The sequence below is a fragment of the Eretmochelys imbricata genome, chromosome 6 (genome assembly GCF_965152235.1).
Source record: "Eretmochelys imbricata isolate rEreImb1 chromosome 6, rEreImb1.hap1, whole genome shotgun sequence".
Lineage (NCBI taxonomy): Eukaryota > Metazoa > Chordata > Testudines > Cheloniidae > Eretmochelys > Eretmochelys imbricata.
In genome coordinates, this window is record NC_135577.1 from 35,276,385 (window position 1) to 35,292,290 (window position 15,906).

The window sequence follows — 15,906 nt, forward strand, 5'->3', positions numbered from 1 at the left end:
TGCGTTAAATGTAAACTACTAAAAAAATAAAGAGAAAAATTAAAAACAGATTTGACAAGGTAAGAAAACTGTTTGTGCATGTTTCATTTAAATTAGGATGGTTAAAAGCAGCATTTGTCTTCTGCATTGAAAAGTTTCAAAGCTGTATTAAGTCAATATTCAGTTGTAAACTTTTGAAAGAAAAACCATAACGTTTTGTTTAGAGTTACGAACATTTCAGAGTTATGAACAACCTCCATTCCCAAGGTGTTAGTAACTCTGAGGTTCTACTGTACCATTATACAATCTGGAATAGTTGTCTTGTCTTACATAAATCTTACTTTATTTGTGACTGTTCTTTCTGCTCTTTGGTGGAGTGGGAAGGGGGAATTCTACTGAAAGCATCACATGATGAATAGCCAAGTACAACTGCATACCATAAAATCTCATCTCTTGCCAAACTGATATACTGTAGCCATCAGTTTTTATAATGTCACTTTTTATTAAACTGACAAAAGGAAAGGAACTGAAAATGTCTCCTGGGGGGGATACAAACAATATCGGCATCAAAGATCAGGGACTGGAAAATAGCTCAAGGAACGTATCACCTGTTCCCTTCAATGCAAGAACACTTTCAATATGCTCCAAGTAAAAGAAGGCACTATAATAGGAGACTGGACAAAACACGGCTTCAGATTAGAAACTGTCAGCAATTATTATTTTGGAACAAAGATCAAGGTGCTGTCAGGGAACTGTTAAAACAAAAGAGCATTTGTGAGACTAATGCAGTGGGTAGAAATGTGGAATATTACTTCAGTTCTTAATGGTGTAAATATCAAGTTGTGGGGTCTGCGTGAAGATCTAACATTTGATTAAATGACCTATCACATGGCTGAACCTGTATTTCAATCTCCTCTTTAGTCCTCTGCTCCTAATGTATCAGGGTTTGGGAACCGTGTAGAGGCAGTGTACTTAGACCAAAGGTGAGAGAGTCTCTCACTGCTTTAGAAAGCCCCTTTTTTTCAGGAGTGGCAGCAATAGGATTCAGTTGAGAGCCATGACCCTCAGCTGCAATGATAGTTTTCACATATTAATGGCTGCATATACATTGTGGTTGCCAGGTAAACCACAGATATGTGGCATCTAGGTCAGAACTTTGTTCCATTAGCTCCAAAGGGACAGGCCTTTAGCTTTCCGTGGTAAGTAGGACTTCTGTTTTCTGGTGGTCGGCCACTACAGTGCAGTAGTACACATAGACGTGAATCACACTATATTGCAAGCACATGAGTGCTATGACAGAGAGGTTGTGGACGTGGGGGAGTAAAAACAACAAAGGCTCTGTGGGGAAGGAAGGAGGGAAAGTAAAATAGCGGGAAGGCAGAACCATGGTTTGCTGAAAAACAGTAACAAAATTAATGTTAAAGGGAAATGCTCCATTTTTAATTGCATTTTATTCCTTTCACATTCATTTACTGGAAAACATTTCAATGACTTCCTGTTCAATCTGCAGACGTGGATGAAAGCACCAAATCCTTCTCTACTGCGCACAGAGTAGCTGCCCCCTACCCCTATGCCTTTCTTGGATCCCTGCAACCATCATGCCAAGATCTTCAGTGTATATGCCCAGGCAAAGTTATGGAGGAGCAGCTGCCATAGATCTGACATCCCCCCCCCTTTAAACCACTGAGCCAGAATCCAAAGCCCAGGGCGAGTCTGGACGTTCAGTGACAGAGAGGTGATAGCTTCTGCCAGAGAGCAACCTAAATAGAATTGCTAACTGCTTATCGCTTCAGCGTGAGTGCCTTTTCTGTTGGGGTGAGATACCTTAGCCCTTCTTCAACCAAGAAGTATCCTCAAGGCAGCAGAGTTTAACGTCATGCCCAGGACTAGCATCCAAAGTAAAGGAGAGTGATTGGTTTCTGTACTGTCTGAAATCAAACATGAAGACATATTCCTGTTTAAGCCACATGTATACCAATATTCTACCATCTTGGAAAGTCAAACATAGAAAGGAATTAGGAAGAAGAAATTGTTACTTTGGAGTGTCTTCATTTGGCTGTTGAATTAAGGAAGAAATGCAGCACACAAACAAAACAATAATGTGCTGCATGAGAACATGGACATCACGTTAGACTCTGGCTCACACAGTGGCCAAAATTCTGGAAGTAACCAACATCACATCGGCAACAAGCCAGAAAGCAGGTGCCATAGTGATACTCAACATGAACTTTAGCATTATCTGGGGAACTGATGCATCCATGTGAGCAGCCTGATTCTTGAAAGCAACCTCAGGGTGATCATAAACAGCCAAATATTTGGATGATCATGGATGTGAAAAATGAGAGAGATGGCTCAGTTACTTACACAGAGTCCAGAGACATTGCAAGAGGAAAAGGCAAGAGAACCATATTTGGACAGAATCACAAGATTTGTGTGGTGTTGTTAAAGTATCAGACGCAAACAATTAGGAGTGCAGATTGTGATGCCAGATTTTGAACATCTGGCCCTGCATCTGATAGTTGTTTATATTTTTATTACATAAGTACTGACCCAGAAGTTTGGGATTCCAATTATGGATTATAATTCTTAAGTACCATAACATGGGACTGCTTATTTTTATTACTGAAGGTTTCTATAACCGTAGCCTCCAACCCCCATTGTGTTTTGGATATGAAGGAGAGGTTAGTAATATGAGAGAGACAAGGTGGATGTGGTAATATCTTTTATTGGACCAAAATATGACATTGGTAATATGACATTCAAGTATCAATGTTCACATATTCTAAACATCTTTTTTTCAAAAAGAAAGTCACCCTATCATTTGTTATGTGAGATGGTGTCAGTAGAGAAGAAGTGAGGGCAAGCTACCCCCTGCACTTTAAATATGACCCTTGATAATATGTCTCCCTTCTCCAATGGACAGGGTTCTTACGGTTCGTAGCAGGGGAGTACTAACGGTGTATGACAGAGGAGGTGCTCTTCCATAGGAAAGTGCTGTGAACTCCCCTCCTGCCTGGGTAGGTTTCTCTGTGCTGGGAGTCCCCACAGAACAGTCAGGGATTCCCTCTGCAAAGGGAAGTTCTGCCCACGGTGGGGAGAGGCTTCCATAGCCTGTGTCACTCTGGCTCAACACTCCCTTTTCCCTACTCATCTCTATTGCTATCCTCTACCAGCTCCATACCTCCCAAATCTTATGCTTCATGAACACCACCATATCTACCCTGCCCTCAGCCCCAACTCCTCTCTTTCTTGACTCTTGCTGAGGCCAACAACCTCATGGCCACTGTCCCATCAACCAACACCCATTGACCCTGCCTCTTCTACGCTCCCATGCCTACCACCCTTCATGCCCTCCCCTTTATCCACATCCAACATTAAACTTCGACATTTATACTTAGTGTTTTATTTAGAATTTTTTGAGTTAAGTGCATTTTCCATCAATGCAGATGCTAAAACCTGAGATCAACACTTTAAGAAACCATAATAGCCATACCAAACTCAATTTACAAACCTTACCACCCAAGCTTCACAATACCCAACTAGAGTCACTGACTGCTCACCTCTATAACACTCCTTTTCAGTCCAACTCCTGCACAAATACATACACAGCCAGTAAACAAGGACAAAATTCAGATGCACATTTTCAATTGACCTTTTAATTGCTTATAAACTAGTTCATTTAAATATAAAATTGTGTAAGTAAGATGTATGGCTTTGGCATATGGCAGAGTTGTGCTGAGAAACTGTGCAGTGAAGGTTCTGGTTTCTTTACACCTATTATTTAATATCTAAGTGCAAAAATTATGTGTTTGGTCTCTGGGAAAGGGTATGTAAATTGAAACTGAATTATGGATGATACTGTTGCTTTAAATTCAAATTTCCTCAGTTTATAGCATTATTACTGATGTTTAACTTTTAGCTAAGGTTTCTCAATGTGCATTTTTTGTATAGGAATATAGACAAGTATACACAAAAACCCACTCATTTTAATACCAGATAATTTGGGATTTTGTGTTATGGTACAAGATATAATAAGATCTTTATTCTGTGGATATTGCACTATACCGATATAATCTTTCACAGTAAAGGAAGGATTTTTTAAAAAAGATGTGTATTTATTACAAGATGGTTAGCATACATAAGTCATGTAACATACATAAAATAACCTAGTTACAAAATAAGATGTTGTGTACATTTTCAAATAACCTTAAAAACAGTGGGATCAGTATTTTACAAAGTACATATAAAAGTACTTCATATACACAGAAAAATACAAATGTGCAAACACCATTTTCACAGGTGGAGATTTATCAATTGAAAATGCTAAAAAAAATCCTTCATTCCTTTAAAAAAATTCCATATGTATTAAAACAGCTGCATTTCCTATTCTGTGTGCAGTGTGAAATTGAATATTATTTAGTCAAAAAAATGAAAAGTGGTTTAAAAAAGGGCAAAACTATTTAATAATTGAAAATCCTATAAATGAAGTCAGTTAGGTTAGTCTGATATTAACAATTATAAGCAGAATGTCTGGAAAAAAATCAGAAAATACCAAATCATATATACAAACTCTTTGAAATATTAGTTGGATATTTAACATATTAACATTAAAAAAACCTCACAATGTTTTTTATCTAAAGACTCCACTCCATGTCAAACTGTAGCAATTAAAACCTCTAGTAATTTTGGGCTATATATAAAAATAACCGAAAAATATTAAGATGAACAAACACAATGTTACTAAATGTAAAAATCTAAAACAGTCTTCCAATTTATGTGTTTAAAGTATCAAATCAAATTATGTACATATTTAGTATCTGTAAAGGTTATCTAGCTAGCATTGTTGTGCTATAAATAACTTGCCTCTGTCCCTCAAAATGTCTGCATTTCAATTATTTCAGTGCAAGTGTTTGCTTTATTGTTTAGTGCATTTATCATTGTGTTTGTTATTTTTTACTTTACAGTGAGCAGAACAGAACATAAATAAACAAACATATACAACTTTTCATACTCAGAGATTTTTCTCCTATAAACATCTTAATTTGTGACCAGTTTCTTCTTCTTATCAGCCAGTTTTCTTTCCATTATCCTATTATAATGGGGAAATAGAATCCCCCAAAAGCATATTCTTTAGCTAAACAGTGGGAACTTGAAATACCGTACGTTAACAGTAAAACTGCAGAAGCATTATTTAGAGCAAGAGGTTAGAGAGCAGCTAGTAGATTTGAGAAGAAAACTTTTTTTTGGTCTTTAAAAATATTAAGTGTCATCTGCCAATCTGTTATGCATGTCACTAAATTCACAAACCTAAACTTTTCTTAGAAACTGTAGAAATGTTCTTCTAGATACACAACTAGCTTGAAAATTTGGACCATTTTGTTTTAATATTAAAACTAGGTGAAAACAGAACACTATTTGAGGAAAAATGTCCACAATTCAAGCTCAACAGTTTTTCTGATGCAACTCTGATTAGAAAAACAGTATTAGATGGTAGTATATTTCAGTGTGTACAGCAGGCTCATTTAGCTAGGAATCATATTGAAAAGAGTTATATTTCAGGCTAAACAGATTACTAATTTGAAAAGTCCTCCTAGCGGGAGAAAAGGAGTAGGTATAGTGGTTATAATACTTAAACAGAGAAGATGGTTCAGCATATAATAAGTATTTATGACTGAAATGAAAGGAAGGGTGCTTGTTCTGGAATAGCATTCCAGAACGTATCTTCTTGTAACATGAAGTGCTGAAAGCATTTCTTTTCTGCAGTTGGCAGTGGAATGGTATTCTCTGTTATGCATCTGAAATACAGCTCTGGATCCTATCCATCCATTGCTGTGCGCTCTGTGCATCTTGGGCACAGAAATTATATACACGTTTACTTGTCTTCAGCTGCAAAATGAAAATAAAAGTGTATAAGATACAGCTGAGGAAGTTGCAAACTTTCTTTTAAGCTTTGATATCTGAAGCATTTCATTTTGCTTGAATATACTCATGTTCTGAATTTTCACTCTGGGTTGAGAGTGTGGATCACTGGTTAGTTAACTTGAAATCTCGCAAGTGACCATCCAGCAGAAATGGCTGTGATAGGAAGAACACAACAAAGGAAGAAAAATCTCTAATGAAGGCCAGCAAAGAATAAGTATACTTACATCAAAAAATGCTTTTTCACTAGCATGCTTCGGTGCGCCAATTGTTGGAGATGCAGGAATCACTGTTTCTACTTCTGCAAGTTCAATGTGTCCCTTACAGCTTGTGTCCTCACCAGAGTCATAATATCTCAGCTAGAACACAAAAGGGAAAACAAACCAACAAAATGCAATATATAAACCAATACGTAGACAAATGCACTGTTTGGGGCCAGATCCTTGTGCTCATCCTTTCTGTGCCTGGCACAGCTTTTGGGGTTTTGAGGGTGAACAAAAAGTGCTTTTAAGTCTCCTTTGTGTGCCCTCATTGTGGGGCTCTGGATGTTAGGCTGGTTCTGAGGAGCCACTTGCAAAAGCCTGAGATCTGCTATAAACTGAGCAAACTGCTTATGACTACAAATGGACAGTGTAACAGCTGGCATCACCAGGCAGTAGGCATGTCCAAGCGACAGCTTATATTGGGAATTTTGGAATTGGCAAAGGAGTTCCTACAGTAGCAGTATGCCATCTTGTGATTGTCCAAATTGGGGGAATCCTCAAGTGGCCAGATTTGCTGCCTTTATGGCAGCTTTGCATACAAAGTGGGACAAGTGTGAAGCTTCCCCAGAGAATGACTCTGATGTGAGGATTCAGGCTTTCCTGACACAATATTCCCCCATCCATTGCTTGGAAACTAACATGTTTTGCACTAAAGAGTTAACAAAAGTTTTTATTTCCTGTATTTTAAATTGAAAGTGATCAGCAAAAATTCAGGTATAATTTAGGTAATTATAGATTACATATAAAACTGACATTTTCCTATACTATATTTAGTGGTTTAATGCAGCTTTTCTACAAAGACACCGTGGTTTCAATGATAACCACTCCACTAAATTGCTTTCAGTATTCTAACAGTTCCACAAAAGAAAATCTGGTATTTGCATATTAAAAACAACATCCCACCCTTGCACACTGGATGCAAGAAGTAAAGACAAACCCTTCTAACAAAGGAAAGGGAAAATGGAGTCCTTCCAAATCAGATCTGTTTCCTTCTGTTGCCTGTCCCATATTGCTTATATGTCTACCATTCATGAATAATGTTACAGAAACAATTAAAATATTAAAGAGGAACACCTTGTACTTTCTCCCAGAAAGTATCTGTCATCTTGTGCATGGAGGGACACCAGTTTTAATCACAATTAATTAACATTTTTAAAGATGACTATCCTTATTCACACTCAGGATAAAATAGTGTTTAACACTGTGTTAATTAAAACCTGTTAGTTAGCATTTTCTATCACAATTTTCTTCTGTGGACAAGGCCCTACTGGCTATTTAAAAGCTAGTCCTTAGTTATGCACCCCTGAGGCAATTTATGTAAATAACGTCTATTCGCATGAGTAAGGGCTTGTGTGATAATGACCAAAATTCTTTAAAGTTCATTAGGCCATAAGTGCCATCACTGATTTGGGTGTGCATTGCAAGCAGGGTACAATGTTTAAAGCAGTAAACAGATTTTCTGTGCTTACCTCCTGTGCACTAATTTGTTAGTATACACATGAATGGTCATGCTACTCAATGTACTGAAAACAGTAAAGACAGACGAAAGGTTTCCTCCCATATACGTCTGTCTGAAATGGCTATTATATAAAGAAACTGGAATTTCAGAGGACTTTAGAAATAAACTTTGTGGGGGAAATCTTGGCTTCACTGAAATCAATGACAAAACTCCCATTCACTTCAGTGGGGCCAGGATTTCACTCTTGGTTCTCACGATCTGAAGATATTTCGGTGAAAAAATTCCAGTGAAGTTATATGTGGATTATTGCATTATAAACATTGATAATAGGTTAATGGAACTTTGTATTAGGGCAATCCGGATTGATAAATCTACCATGTATACTGGACTCCAATTTATCTGCATAGGATAGGCTTCATGAAAATAAATATGAAAGAGAAGTGCTCCAGGAACAAATGAACGAGTCATAAAATGAATGCTTGGAATGTATAATGACTACTACAGTTTGGACAGGGATGATTCAATTAACTTTGCTCTCAACTAGAGCGACCAGGTGTCCGGTTTTCGACCGGAACACCCAGTTGAAAAGGGACCCCGGCAGCTCCGTTAAAAGTCTGGTCGCTGGTGCTGCGGAGCTAAGGCAGGCTAGTCCCTACCTGTACTGGGGGGCTGTTGGCGCACTGGAAGCGGCTGGCAGGTCTGGCTCCTAGGCGGGGGAGCCACGGGCTCCGTGTGCTGCCTAAGCACCAGCTCAGCACTCCTGTTGGCCGGTTCCCAGCCTCATGCCCCACCCTGCCTAGGAGATGGACCTGCTGGCCACTTCTGGTGTGCAGCATGGAGCCAGGACAGGCAGGCAGGTACCCTGCCTGCGCCCCGCTGCGCTGCTGACTGGGAGCTACCTGAGGTAAGCCCGCTTGCCAACCCCAAAGCCCAATCCCCTGAGCCCTCCAAAACCTGGAGCCCCCTCCAGTACCCCAAACCCCTTATCCCCAGCCCAGAGCCCTCACCTCCCTGTACCCCAACCTCCTGCCCCAGTTCAGAGGCCCCTCCCACACCATGAACCCCTCATCCCTGGCTCCAGCCCAGAGCCCTCACCTCTCCCACACCCCAACCCCCTGCCTCAGTCTGCAGCTCCCTCCCACGTGCCAAATGCCTCGCACATCCTCAGACCCACCCCAGAGCCTGCACCCCGAGCCGGAGCCCTCATCCCCCCCCATACCCCAACTTCCTGCATCCTGAACCCCTCATTTCTGGCCCCATCCTGGAGCCCACACCCCAACCCCCTTCTCCAGCCTGGTGAAAGTGAGTGAGGGTGGGGAAGAGCGAGCCACCATGGGAGAGGGAATGTAGTGGGCAGGCCCTCAGGGAAGGGGTGGGGCAGGCCTAGGGTGTTCGGTTTTGTTGGCAACCCTACTCCTAACTCCAAAATTATCCCTCAGATCTCTACTTGCATGCTGGACAATACTTTCTGGCTTTTTGGACTGTTAATTTCAAAGAGTGTTCGGTTTCTTAAACTGCTTTGACTGCTGAAGAGTTCACATGTCTCACACAGAAAGGCTACGTTAATGCCCAACACTGAGCAACAGGCTAATACTCTTCTGAAGATAGCAAGTTTTAATAAAATTGCTTCTGGGTGGGCCAGTATACTGCCATTTTCAATGGCAAACTCCTTGACGCAGGGACTGTCTTTTCTCTGTAAAGTATAAAGCAACAAACAGTGTTTGCACTCAACAAATACTAGACTACCACCAGTTCATGGACTTTCTTTAGAATTATACACTAGATCGTTCTCTGTTTTAAAAAACAATTATTACCTTCACATTGACTATAAGGTATACCAGTCACACAGATAGATATCTGTATTGAAATACTATGTACAACTGCATTTGCAAATAATCATTACTAATAATTTCTAACTATAAGGTCAGTTAAGGACGGGAATAGGTTATCAAGAGAGGTTATGGAACCCTTGTCACTGAAGGTTTTTAAGAACAAGTTAGACAAATCCCTGTCCGGGGGGATCCTAGGTATACTTGTCTTGCCTCAGAGTGGCCTTGGGTTGGCATTGATGATGTTTCCTTCCAGCCCTACATTTCTATTATTTTATGATTACTTGTACTATTTGTCAAACTATTTCTATATGCTTATTAAGTAAAACTGTAATAAGTTATTCACAAAAAAATCCAGTTTGCTAAAAATATTTTTACCTGGTGTTTTGTCACATCCAGTACAAACCAGCGAGGTTTCCAACCTTTTAACAAAGCTCCTCTTTTGTACAGTGTACCTTCAAAAGACCTTGAACAGAAGTAGCATATGTATATCACCAACAAGGTTTAGTATGTACATGTTGATTTCATAGCCTCCATACCATGGCACATAAGGCATAGAATGGTCTATAACTGTTTAGGAACTGCTTTTACTACAGTATTAAAAATCAACTTTAAACACTTAGAACAGGGGTCGGCAACCTATGGCATGCGTGCCAAAGACGGCATGAGAGCTGATTTTTAATGGCACGCTGCTGCCTGCCGGGTCCCAGCTGCCGGCCCCACTCAGGCCGCTACCGAACCCAGGCTGGCAGCGGGCTGAGCGGGGCCAGGGCCAGGACCCTGGCAGGCAGCAGCGTGCCATTAAAAATCCTGCCCGCCCCGGCCCATTTGTCTCCGTCCCCGTGCCCCACACCCCTGAGGGGGGCAGGGTGAAGAAGCTTGGTTCTGCCAGCTGCTACTGCAGGGCAGGCAAGTTCCCCCCAACCCCGCTGGCATGCTGGGTTCCTGCCCCTCCTCCTCTTCCTCCCTGCCTCCGATCAGCTGATGGCCCTTGCGAGGGAGGGGGAAAAGTGGAGCTCCAGCGAGCTTGCTGCTCCGGGGAGGAGGCGGGGAAGGGGGGGTGGAATCAGGGCATATCTCCTCCAGCCCCCTGCTGTGAGCCACACTGGGCAGGGAGCACCCCCATGACCCTGGCCCACACTCCTGCACCCCCCTCACACACACCCAGCCCTCTGCCCTGACTTCTGCACTCCCCATATTCCCACCCCCACCCTGAGCACCAAACGGGAGCTCCTGCATCCCTCGCACCAAATGGGAGCTGCCCAGGTAAGCACTCCACATCCAAACCTGCCCCAACCCTGAGCCCCCTCCCTCATTCTAGCTCCTGGCCAGACCCTGCACCCCAACCTGCTCCTTCAGCCCCAGCCCTGTGCTCAGTGCAGAGACAGAGGAAGAGAATGGGCTCGAACCAGGGAGAAGGTAGGTACCCGCTCTATGTGGGCAGGGCCGGGATCCCAGACTGGCAGCGGGCTGAGTGGAGCCAGCAGCCGGGATCCTGGCTGGCAGGAACCGGCGGACTGAACCCCAGACTGGCAGTGGGCTGAGCCACTCAGCCCGCTGCCAGTCTGGGGTACCGGCCGCCGGCCTGCTCAGCCCGCTGCTGGTCTGGGGTTCTGGCTGCCGGCCCCTTGCCACTCGGGGTTCTGGCTGCCGGCCCCTTGCCACCGGGGTCCTGGCTGCAGGCCCCGCTCAGCCTGCTGCCGGCCTAGATGAACGGAACCCCAGGCCGGCAGCGGGCTGAGCGGGCCGGCGGCGTAATATCAGCATTTTAATTTAATTTTAAATGAAGCTTCTAAAATATTTTGAAAACCTTGTTTACTTTACATATTACAATAGTTTAGTTATATAATATATAGACTTATAGAGAGACCTTCTGAAAAACATTAAAATGTATTACTGGCACGCGAAACCTTAAATTAAAGTGAATAAATGAAGACTCGGCACACGACTTCTGAAAGGTTGCCTGACTTAGAAGATATATCGCTCAGAGCTGTGGACCCATTGATCAGCACCATAATTTCCCACTGTGTCCAGGCACTGAAGCAGACTTAAAGATACTACGGCTGCCTCATTTCAAATGCTTTGTTTTGTTTTTATGTATTAACAGTAAGATAATTCTGACTGTGTGCATTACAGGCTAAAGTTTCTTAATGACCAAATGCTAAATTATTCAATAATTGTCTAGGTAGTACAGTAGTCTAATGCATTACCATACCACCTCTGGACAACTAGTTTCAAATCCTGGATTAAGGCACAAAAAAAATGACCCTGATGATCTTACCCTAGTTCCCATTTACCCATGTGACTAAACTGTCACACAATTTGATACGAGGAGAAAGGTCCGCACTCAAGGAAGGCCCAGGTCAGGACTGAGATAGCAGACTTAAGGGGGAAGTCTGTGTGATATCTTCTCCCTTCATCCCTGATTCTCAGCACTGCTATCAACTCCTCACTTGTACGAACACTTAATTCACCCAAAATATTTTTTAAGATAGAAGAACGAAAAAAGTAACTAAGTAGAATTAAAAACTTTGTAAGAAACAGTAAAAAGGCAGCAGAGTTTTCCATGTCTAGGAAAATTCTACTTTTTACTTCTAGGGCAGATATATGCCCCATTCTACTACATTCATCGTTATTCTATCACCTGTTTGACTCCCTGGAGTATGACACACAACAGTGATGCATTCTTATAAATCACTTCCCTACTGAAAATGAAGTTTCAGTAATACCCAGCAATTAGTCAGTTTACCTATTCTCATCATTCTTCGATGTGAACTGATTGTATAGTGTGGTTGCTCGTCTGTCCACTCCATTAGAGGGAGAGATGCTGGCACTCTGTTCTTCACCCAGACCACTGTCAGGTAAATGCAGCAAAGACCTCTTCTGATAGGAATGTGGATTAGTAGACATTATCCCTGATGAGCCAGAAGGATGTCTTCGTGGCTAAAAAGGAAGATAAATGACAAAGTTTGAGCAGGAGGCTTAGCCAAGTTTAGAACTTAGAAATTTTCTAAAATCTGACTACCTGCTGAATTAAGAAGTAGAACTGCCAGAATTAATACATTATAAATAGTATTACAGCAAAACAAAAAGCCCCAACCACAAAACTCACAACTCCCTCCACACAGTCCATAATGTAATGTTTTCATAGCAGAGAACTGTAGTTCATCTCATCAGAAAGGCTTCTGCATTTTTACTAAATATACTAGAGAACATTTACTTATACATCCATATTGTGAAATATTAAAAAAAAAACTATCCATATAAAATAAATTAGCACATTATATTTCATAATGCCATCACCTTTTAAAAAAATTGTGCTAATTAGGAAAAGTCGGTAATGAGCTTCCCAGTCATTAATCCAAATTAGTGAGAATCTATTGTTTGTTCCTTCCAATCATTCTCCACAGTGGTAACTCAAAGTGGTCGGAACAGTTCAGAGGCTGATGTTTAAATTTTAATTGCATAGTACTAGTTTGGACTGCAAGTTTTAACACAGCAAATTGTGTTGATTATTGCATTATTTTAGAAATATAACTTAGTTTTACATAAATCTACATTTAAAGGTCATTGTACCCTGATATAATAGATCCTTCAGTTTTATTTGGTGTGTTTTGACTAATTCTTAGATCACAGTGCTAGCAGCAGCTAGAAGCTGAGTACTTGAAAAATGAAGATTTGCTAAAACATTTGTTTTTATTCCTGGGATTCCTGGTAAGGATAAAAATGACCACAAAAGGTATGGAGCTTTTTTGTTATTGAATTTTTTGACCTCACGTAAACCACACATTAGAGACGACTCTGAATATAATTTAAAATAAAGAACTTGCTCTCAGAGATTTGGCTTTCTAAAAGAATTAACTGTTTTTGCTGAATCTCCAAGTAAATACTTTCAGACAAGAAAATTGCTTACACGTAATTCTGCCTCTCTGATCTGACAGGATTCTCTCTTTTGTGTTTTAGCTTCTTCGTGCAAGATGGGCAGAATGCCAGAAACTCTTAAGGAACTGACTCCCCTGAGGGCAGTAATAGTAGCAGAGTAGAGCATTAGCTAGGCCCCCTACTGGATGTTTTCTTCTGTCCCCTGAAGGGTATAAATATTCCAGTCAGGGTATCGTGTGTGATGTCAAATAGGGGGCCTGGCTTATGCTCTCTTCTGCTCTAGCTGCCCTCAGGGAGAAATACTTTGGGACCAGGGGGAGATCCATTCGTCTTGCACCAAAGATCTAAGAATCAAAACTGAGAATCTGGTGGACAGTATCTTTACAGAGAAAGATTTTGTAGTGTTAGACTAATGTGATGTGCTAAACATTATCTAAAGAAAGAACCTGATTTTCAGATTCTGTTGTGCTCTTGAACAGCAGCTACACAACATGAAATATAAGCAGTGATTGAAAGTAAAAGTAGGCCTATAGTAGATGAAATTTTGTATGGTGGATAATATGCTTAACTATCTACAATTTATATTTATATTCAGTATTCCCACCCAAATATTCAACATTTCCACCTAAAATATATTTGCCACTGCTTGGCCTGGCTTTTATTATTTGCTAAACCCTAAAAATGTGCTCAGGAATGTATAATACACAGAGGATCAGTTCCTCACCTAGTGTAAATAACCAGTTGTTGTAAAAGATTAGGCCCAGAGTATTGAAGGCCTGATTATAATGTATGGATCCAAAACTGAATTTTCACATGTGAATAATCCCATTGATGTCCAAGGAACTACTCCCATAAGCAAAGTTACTCACATGTGTAAACGTTTGCAGGATCAGGCCCCAAGAAGCTTTATAAATATCTAATTTTACACCATTGTGTGTTATTACAATGCTTATCTTGCTCTATATTTATCAATCTACTTCAAGACCCAAAAGAAGTAAATGTCATAGGAATACATATTTTTCCACATGCAGCAATGCAAAGCTAGTAGCATGGGTTAGAACAACACATTCTGTTTTTTAGAAAGCAATACTTTATTCCAACAAATACAGTGATTTTGTCACTCTCCCAGATAGTCTAGATAGTTGAGATTGAATTATTATTAGACTCATAGACTTTAAGGCCAAAACGGACCATCATGATCATCTAGTCTGACTTACTGCACATTGCAGGCCACAGAATGTTGCCTGCCCACTGCTGTAATAGATTAGACTCAGAACTTCTCATTGAGTTATTGAAGTCCTTAAATCATGATTAAAAGATTTCAAGTTACAGAGAATCCATCATTTACTCTAATTTAAACCTGCAAATGACCCATGCCCCATTTTTCAGAGGAAGACAAAAAACCTGGAAGGTCTCTGCCAATCTGACATGCAGGAAAATTCCTTCCCAATGTCAAATATGGTGGTCAATTGGGCCCTTCCACCACTTACACTGTCTTGTCTTGTGTCATCCTTAAGATTCACGGTGACCCTTTCCCACAAGAGCTGCCACCTTTCTGGGCTCTGATTTAATTTATTCTCCAGTCTTTCGATTTCCTGAAATCAATAAAAAAGTGTTTTCCTGAGGATATACATTTCAGGCCTGTTGCATCTTGAACACACAAATTCCATTTCCACTTTCCATAAAAGAAATATGATAATGATAAGGATTGGATATATTTTATAAAACTATTTAAAAAGAGCAAATCCAATGCTGTGACATTAGCATTAAACATTGCCAACATTTACATAACATGATTTATAAGAAATGATATTCAAGTATATTAAAAGGAGGAACCGAAACAAAGACTTATTTGTTTATAACATGTTCTTGTTGTGAAATTTGTGAATATAACCTTTCTTGGTAGCTTTCAGTTAGGAGCCCCTTCCTGCACCCCACACCCCTCATCCTGAGCCTGCACCCCCAGTCAAAGCCCTCACCTCCTTCCCACATCACAAACCCCTGCTCCAGCCTGTTGAAAGTGAGTGAGGGTGGGGGAGAGCGAGCGATGGGGGGGATGGAGCGATCGGGGGCGGGGCATCAGGACAGGGCAAGGGGTGGGGCAAGGGTGTTCGGTTTTGTGCAATTAGAAAGTTGGCAACCCTATTACTTCTGCTTGTTCTGCCTTTTGTATTGTCTTCCTTATCAGTGCTGGGGTGGGGAAAGACAGAGAAGAGTTTGGGCCATTTGCTCAAGGGGCCTGGCAATCTGTTGGTTATCATTTGAAAAGTTTTTATTTAGAGCCCAATTCTGAGGGGTCTTCTATGTTGTTAGAGGCAACCTTCTGGGAGCCAAAAGGAAGGGATGAGGCCTACTACACATAGTTGCTAAACACCACATTTTAGCTGCCTCCAGATTCTGTAAAGAGGAGACACACACAGAAGCTGGGACTAATGGACTACAAGCTAGGCATAGAGATTTGGACACCTTACACTTCATTTGCTTTAAACTATGTGGTGAACAAGGGACAAGAACAGGAGAGTAAACGTACTGCTGCAATCCAGAAAGAATCCAGTTTGCCCCAAATGAGATAACA

The 15,906-nt window shown here is 41.0% G+C and overlaps 1 protein-coding gene across 1 annotated transcript in view; it reads right to left on the reverse strand.

The window, feature by feature from the left end:
- Positions 1-2,705: 2,705 nt before the first annotated feature.
- SBF2 (SET binding factor 2) overlaps positions 2,706-15,906 on the reverse strand; it is a 553,147-nt gene continuing 539,946 nt past the window's right edge. The window contains exons 37-41 of the mRNA XM_077818401.1: positions 14,822-14,926; positions 12,199-12,392; positions 9,828-9,915; positions 6,126-6,257; positions 2,706-5,865 (exon numbers count right to left, since the gene is read on the reverse strand). Coding sequence (XP_077674527.1) covers positions 5,767-5,865; positions 6,126-6,257; positions 9,828-9,915; positions 12,199-12,392; positions 14,822-14,926 — 618 coding nt within the window. The 3' untranslated portion in view covers positions 2,706-5,766. The remainder of the gene's footprint in view (positions 5,866-6,125; positions 6,258-9,827; positions 9,916-12,198; positions 12,393-14,821; positions 14,927-15,906) is intronic.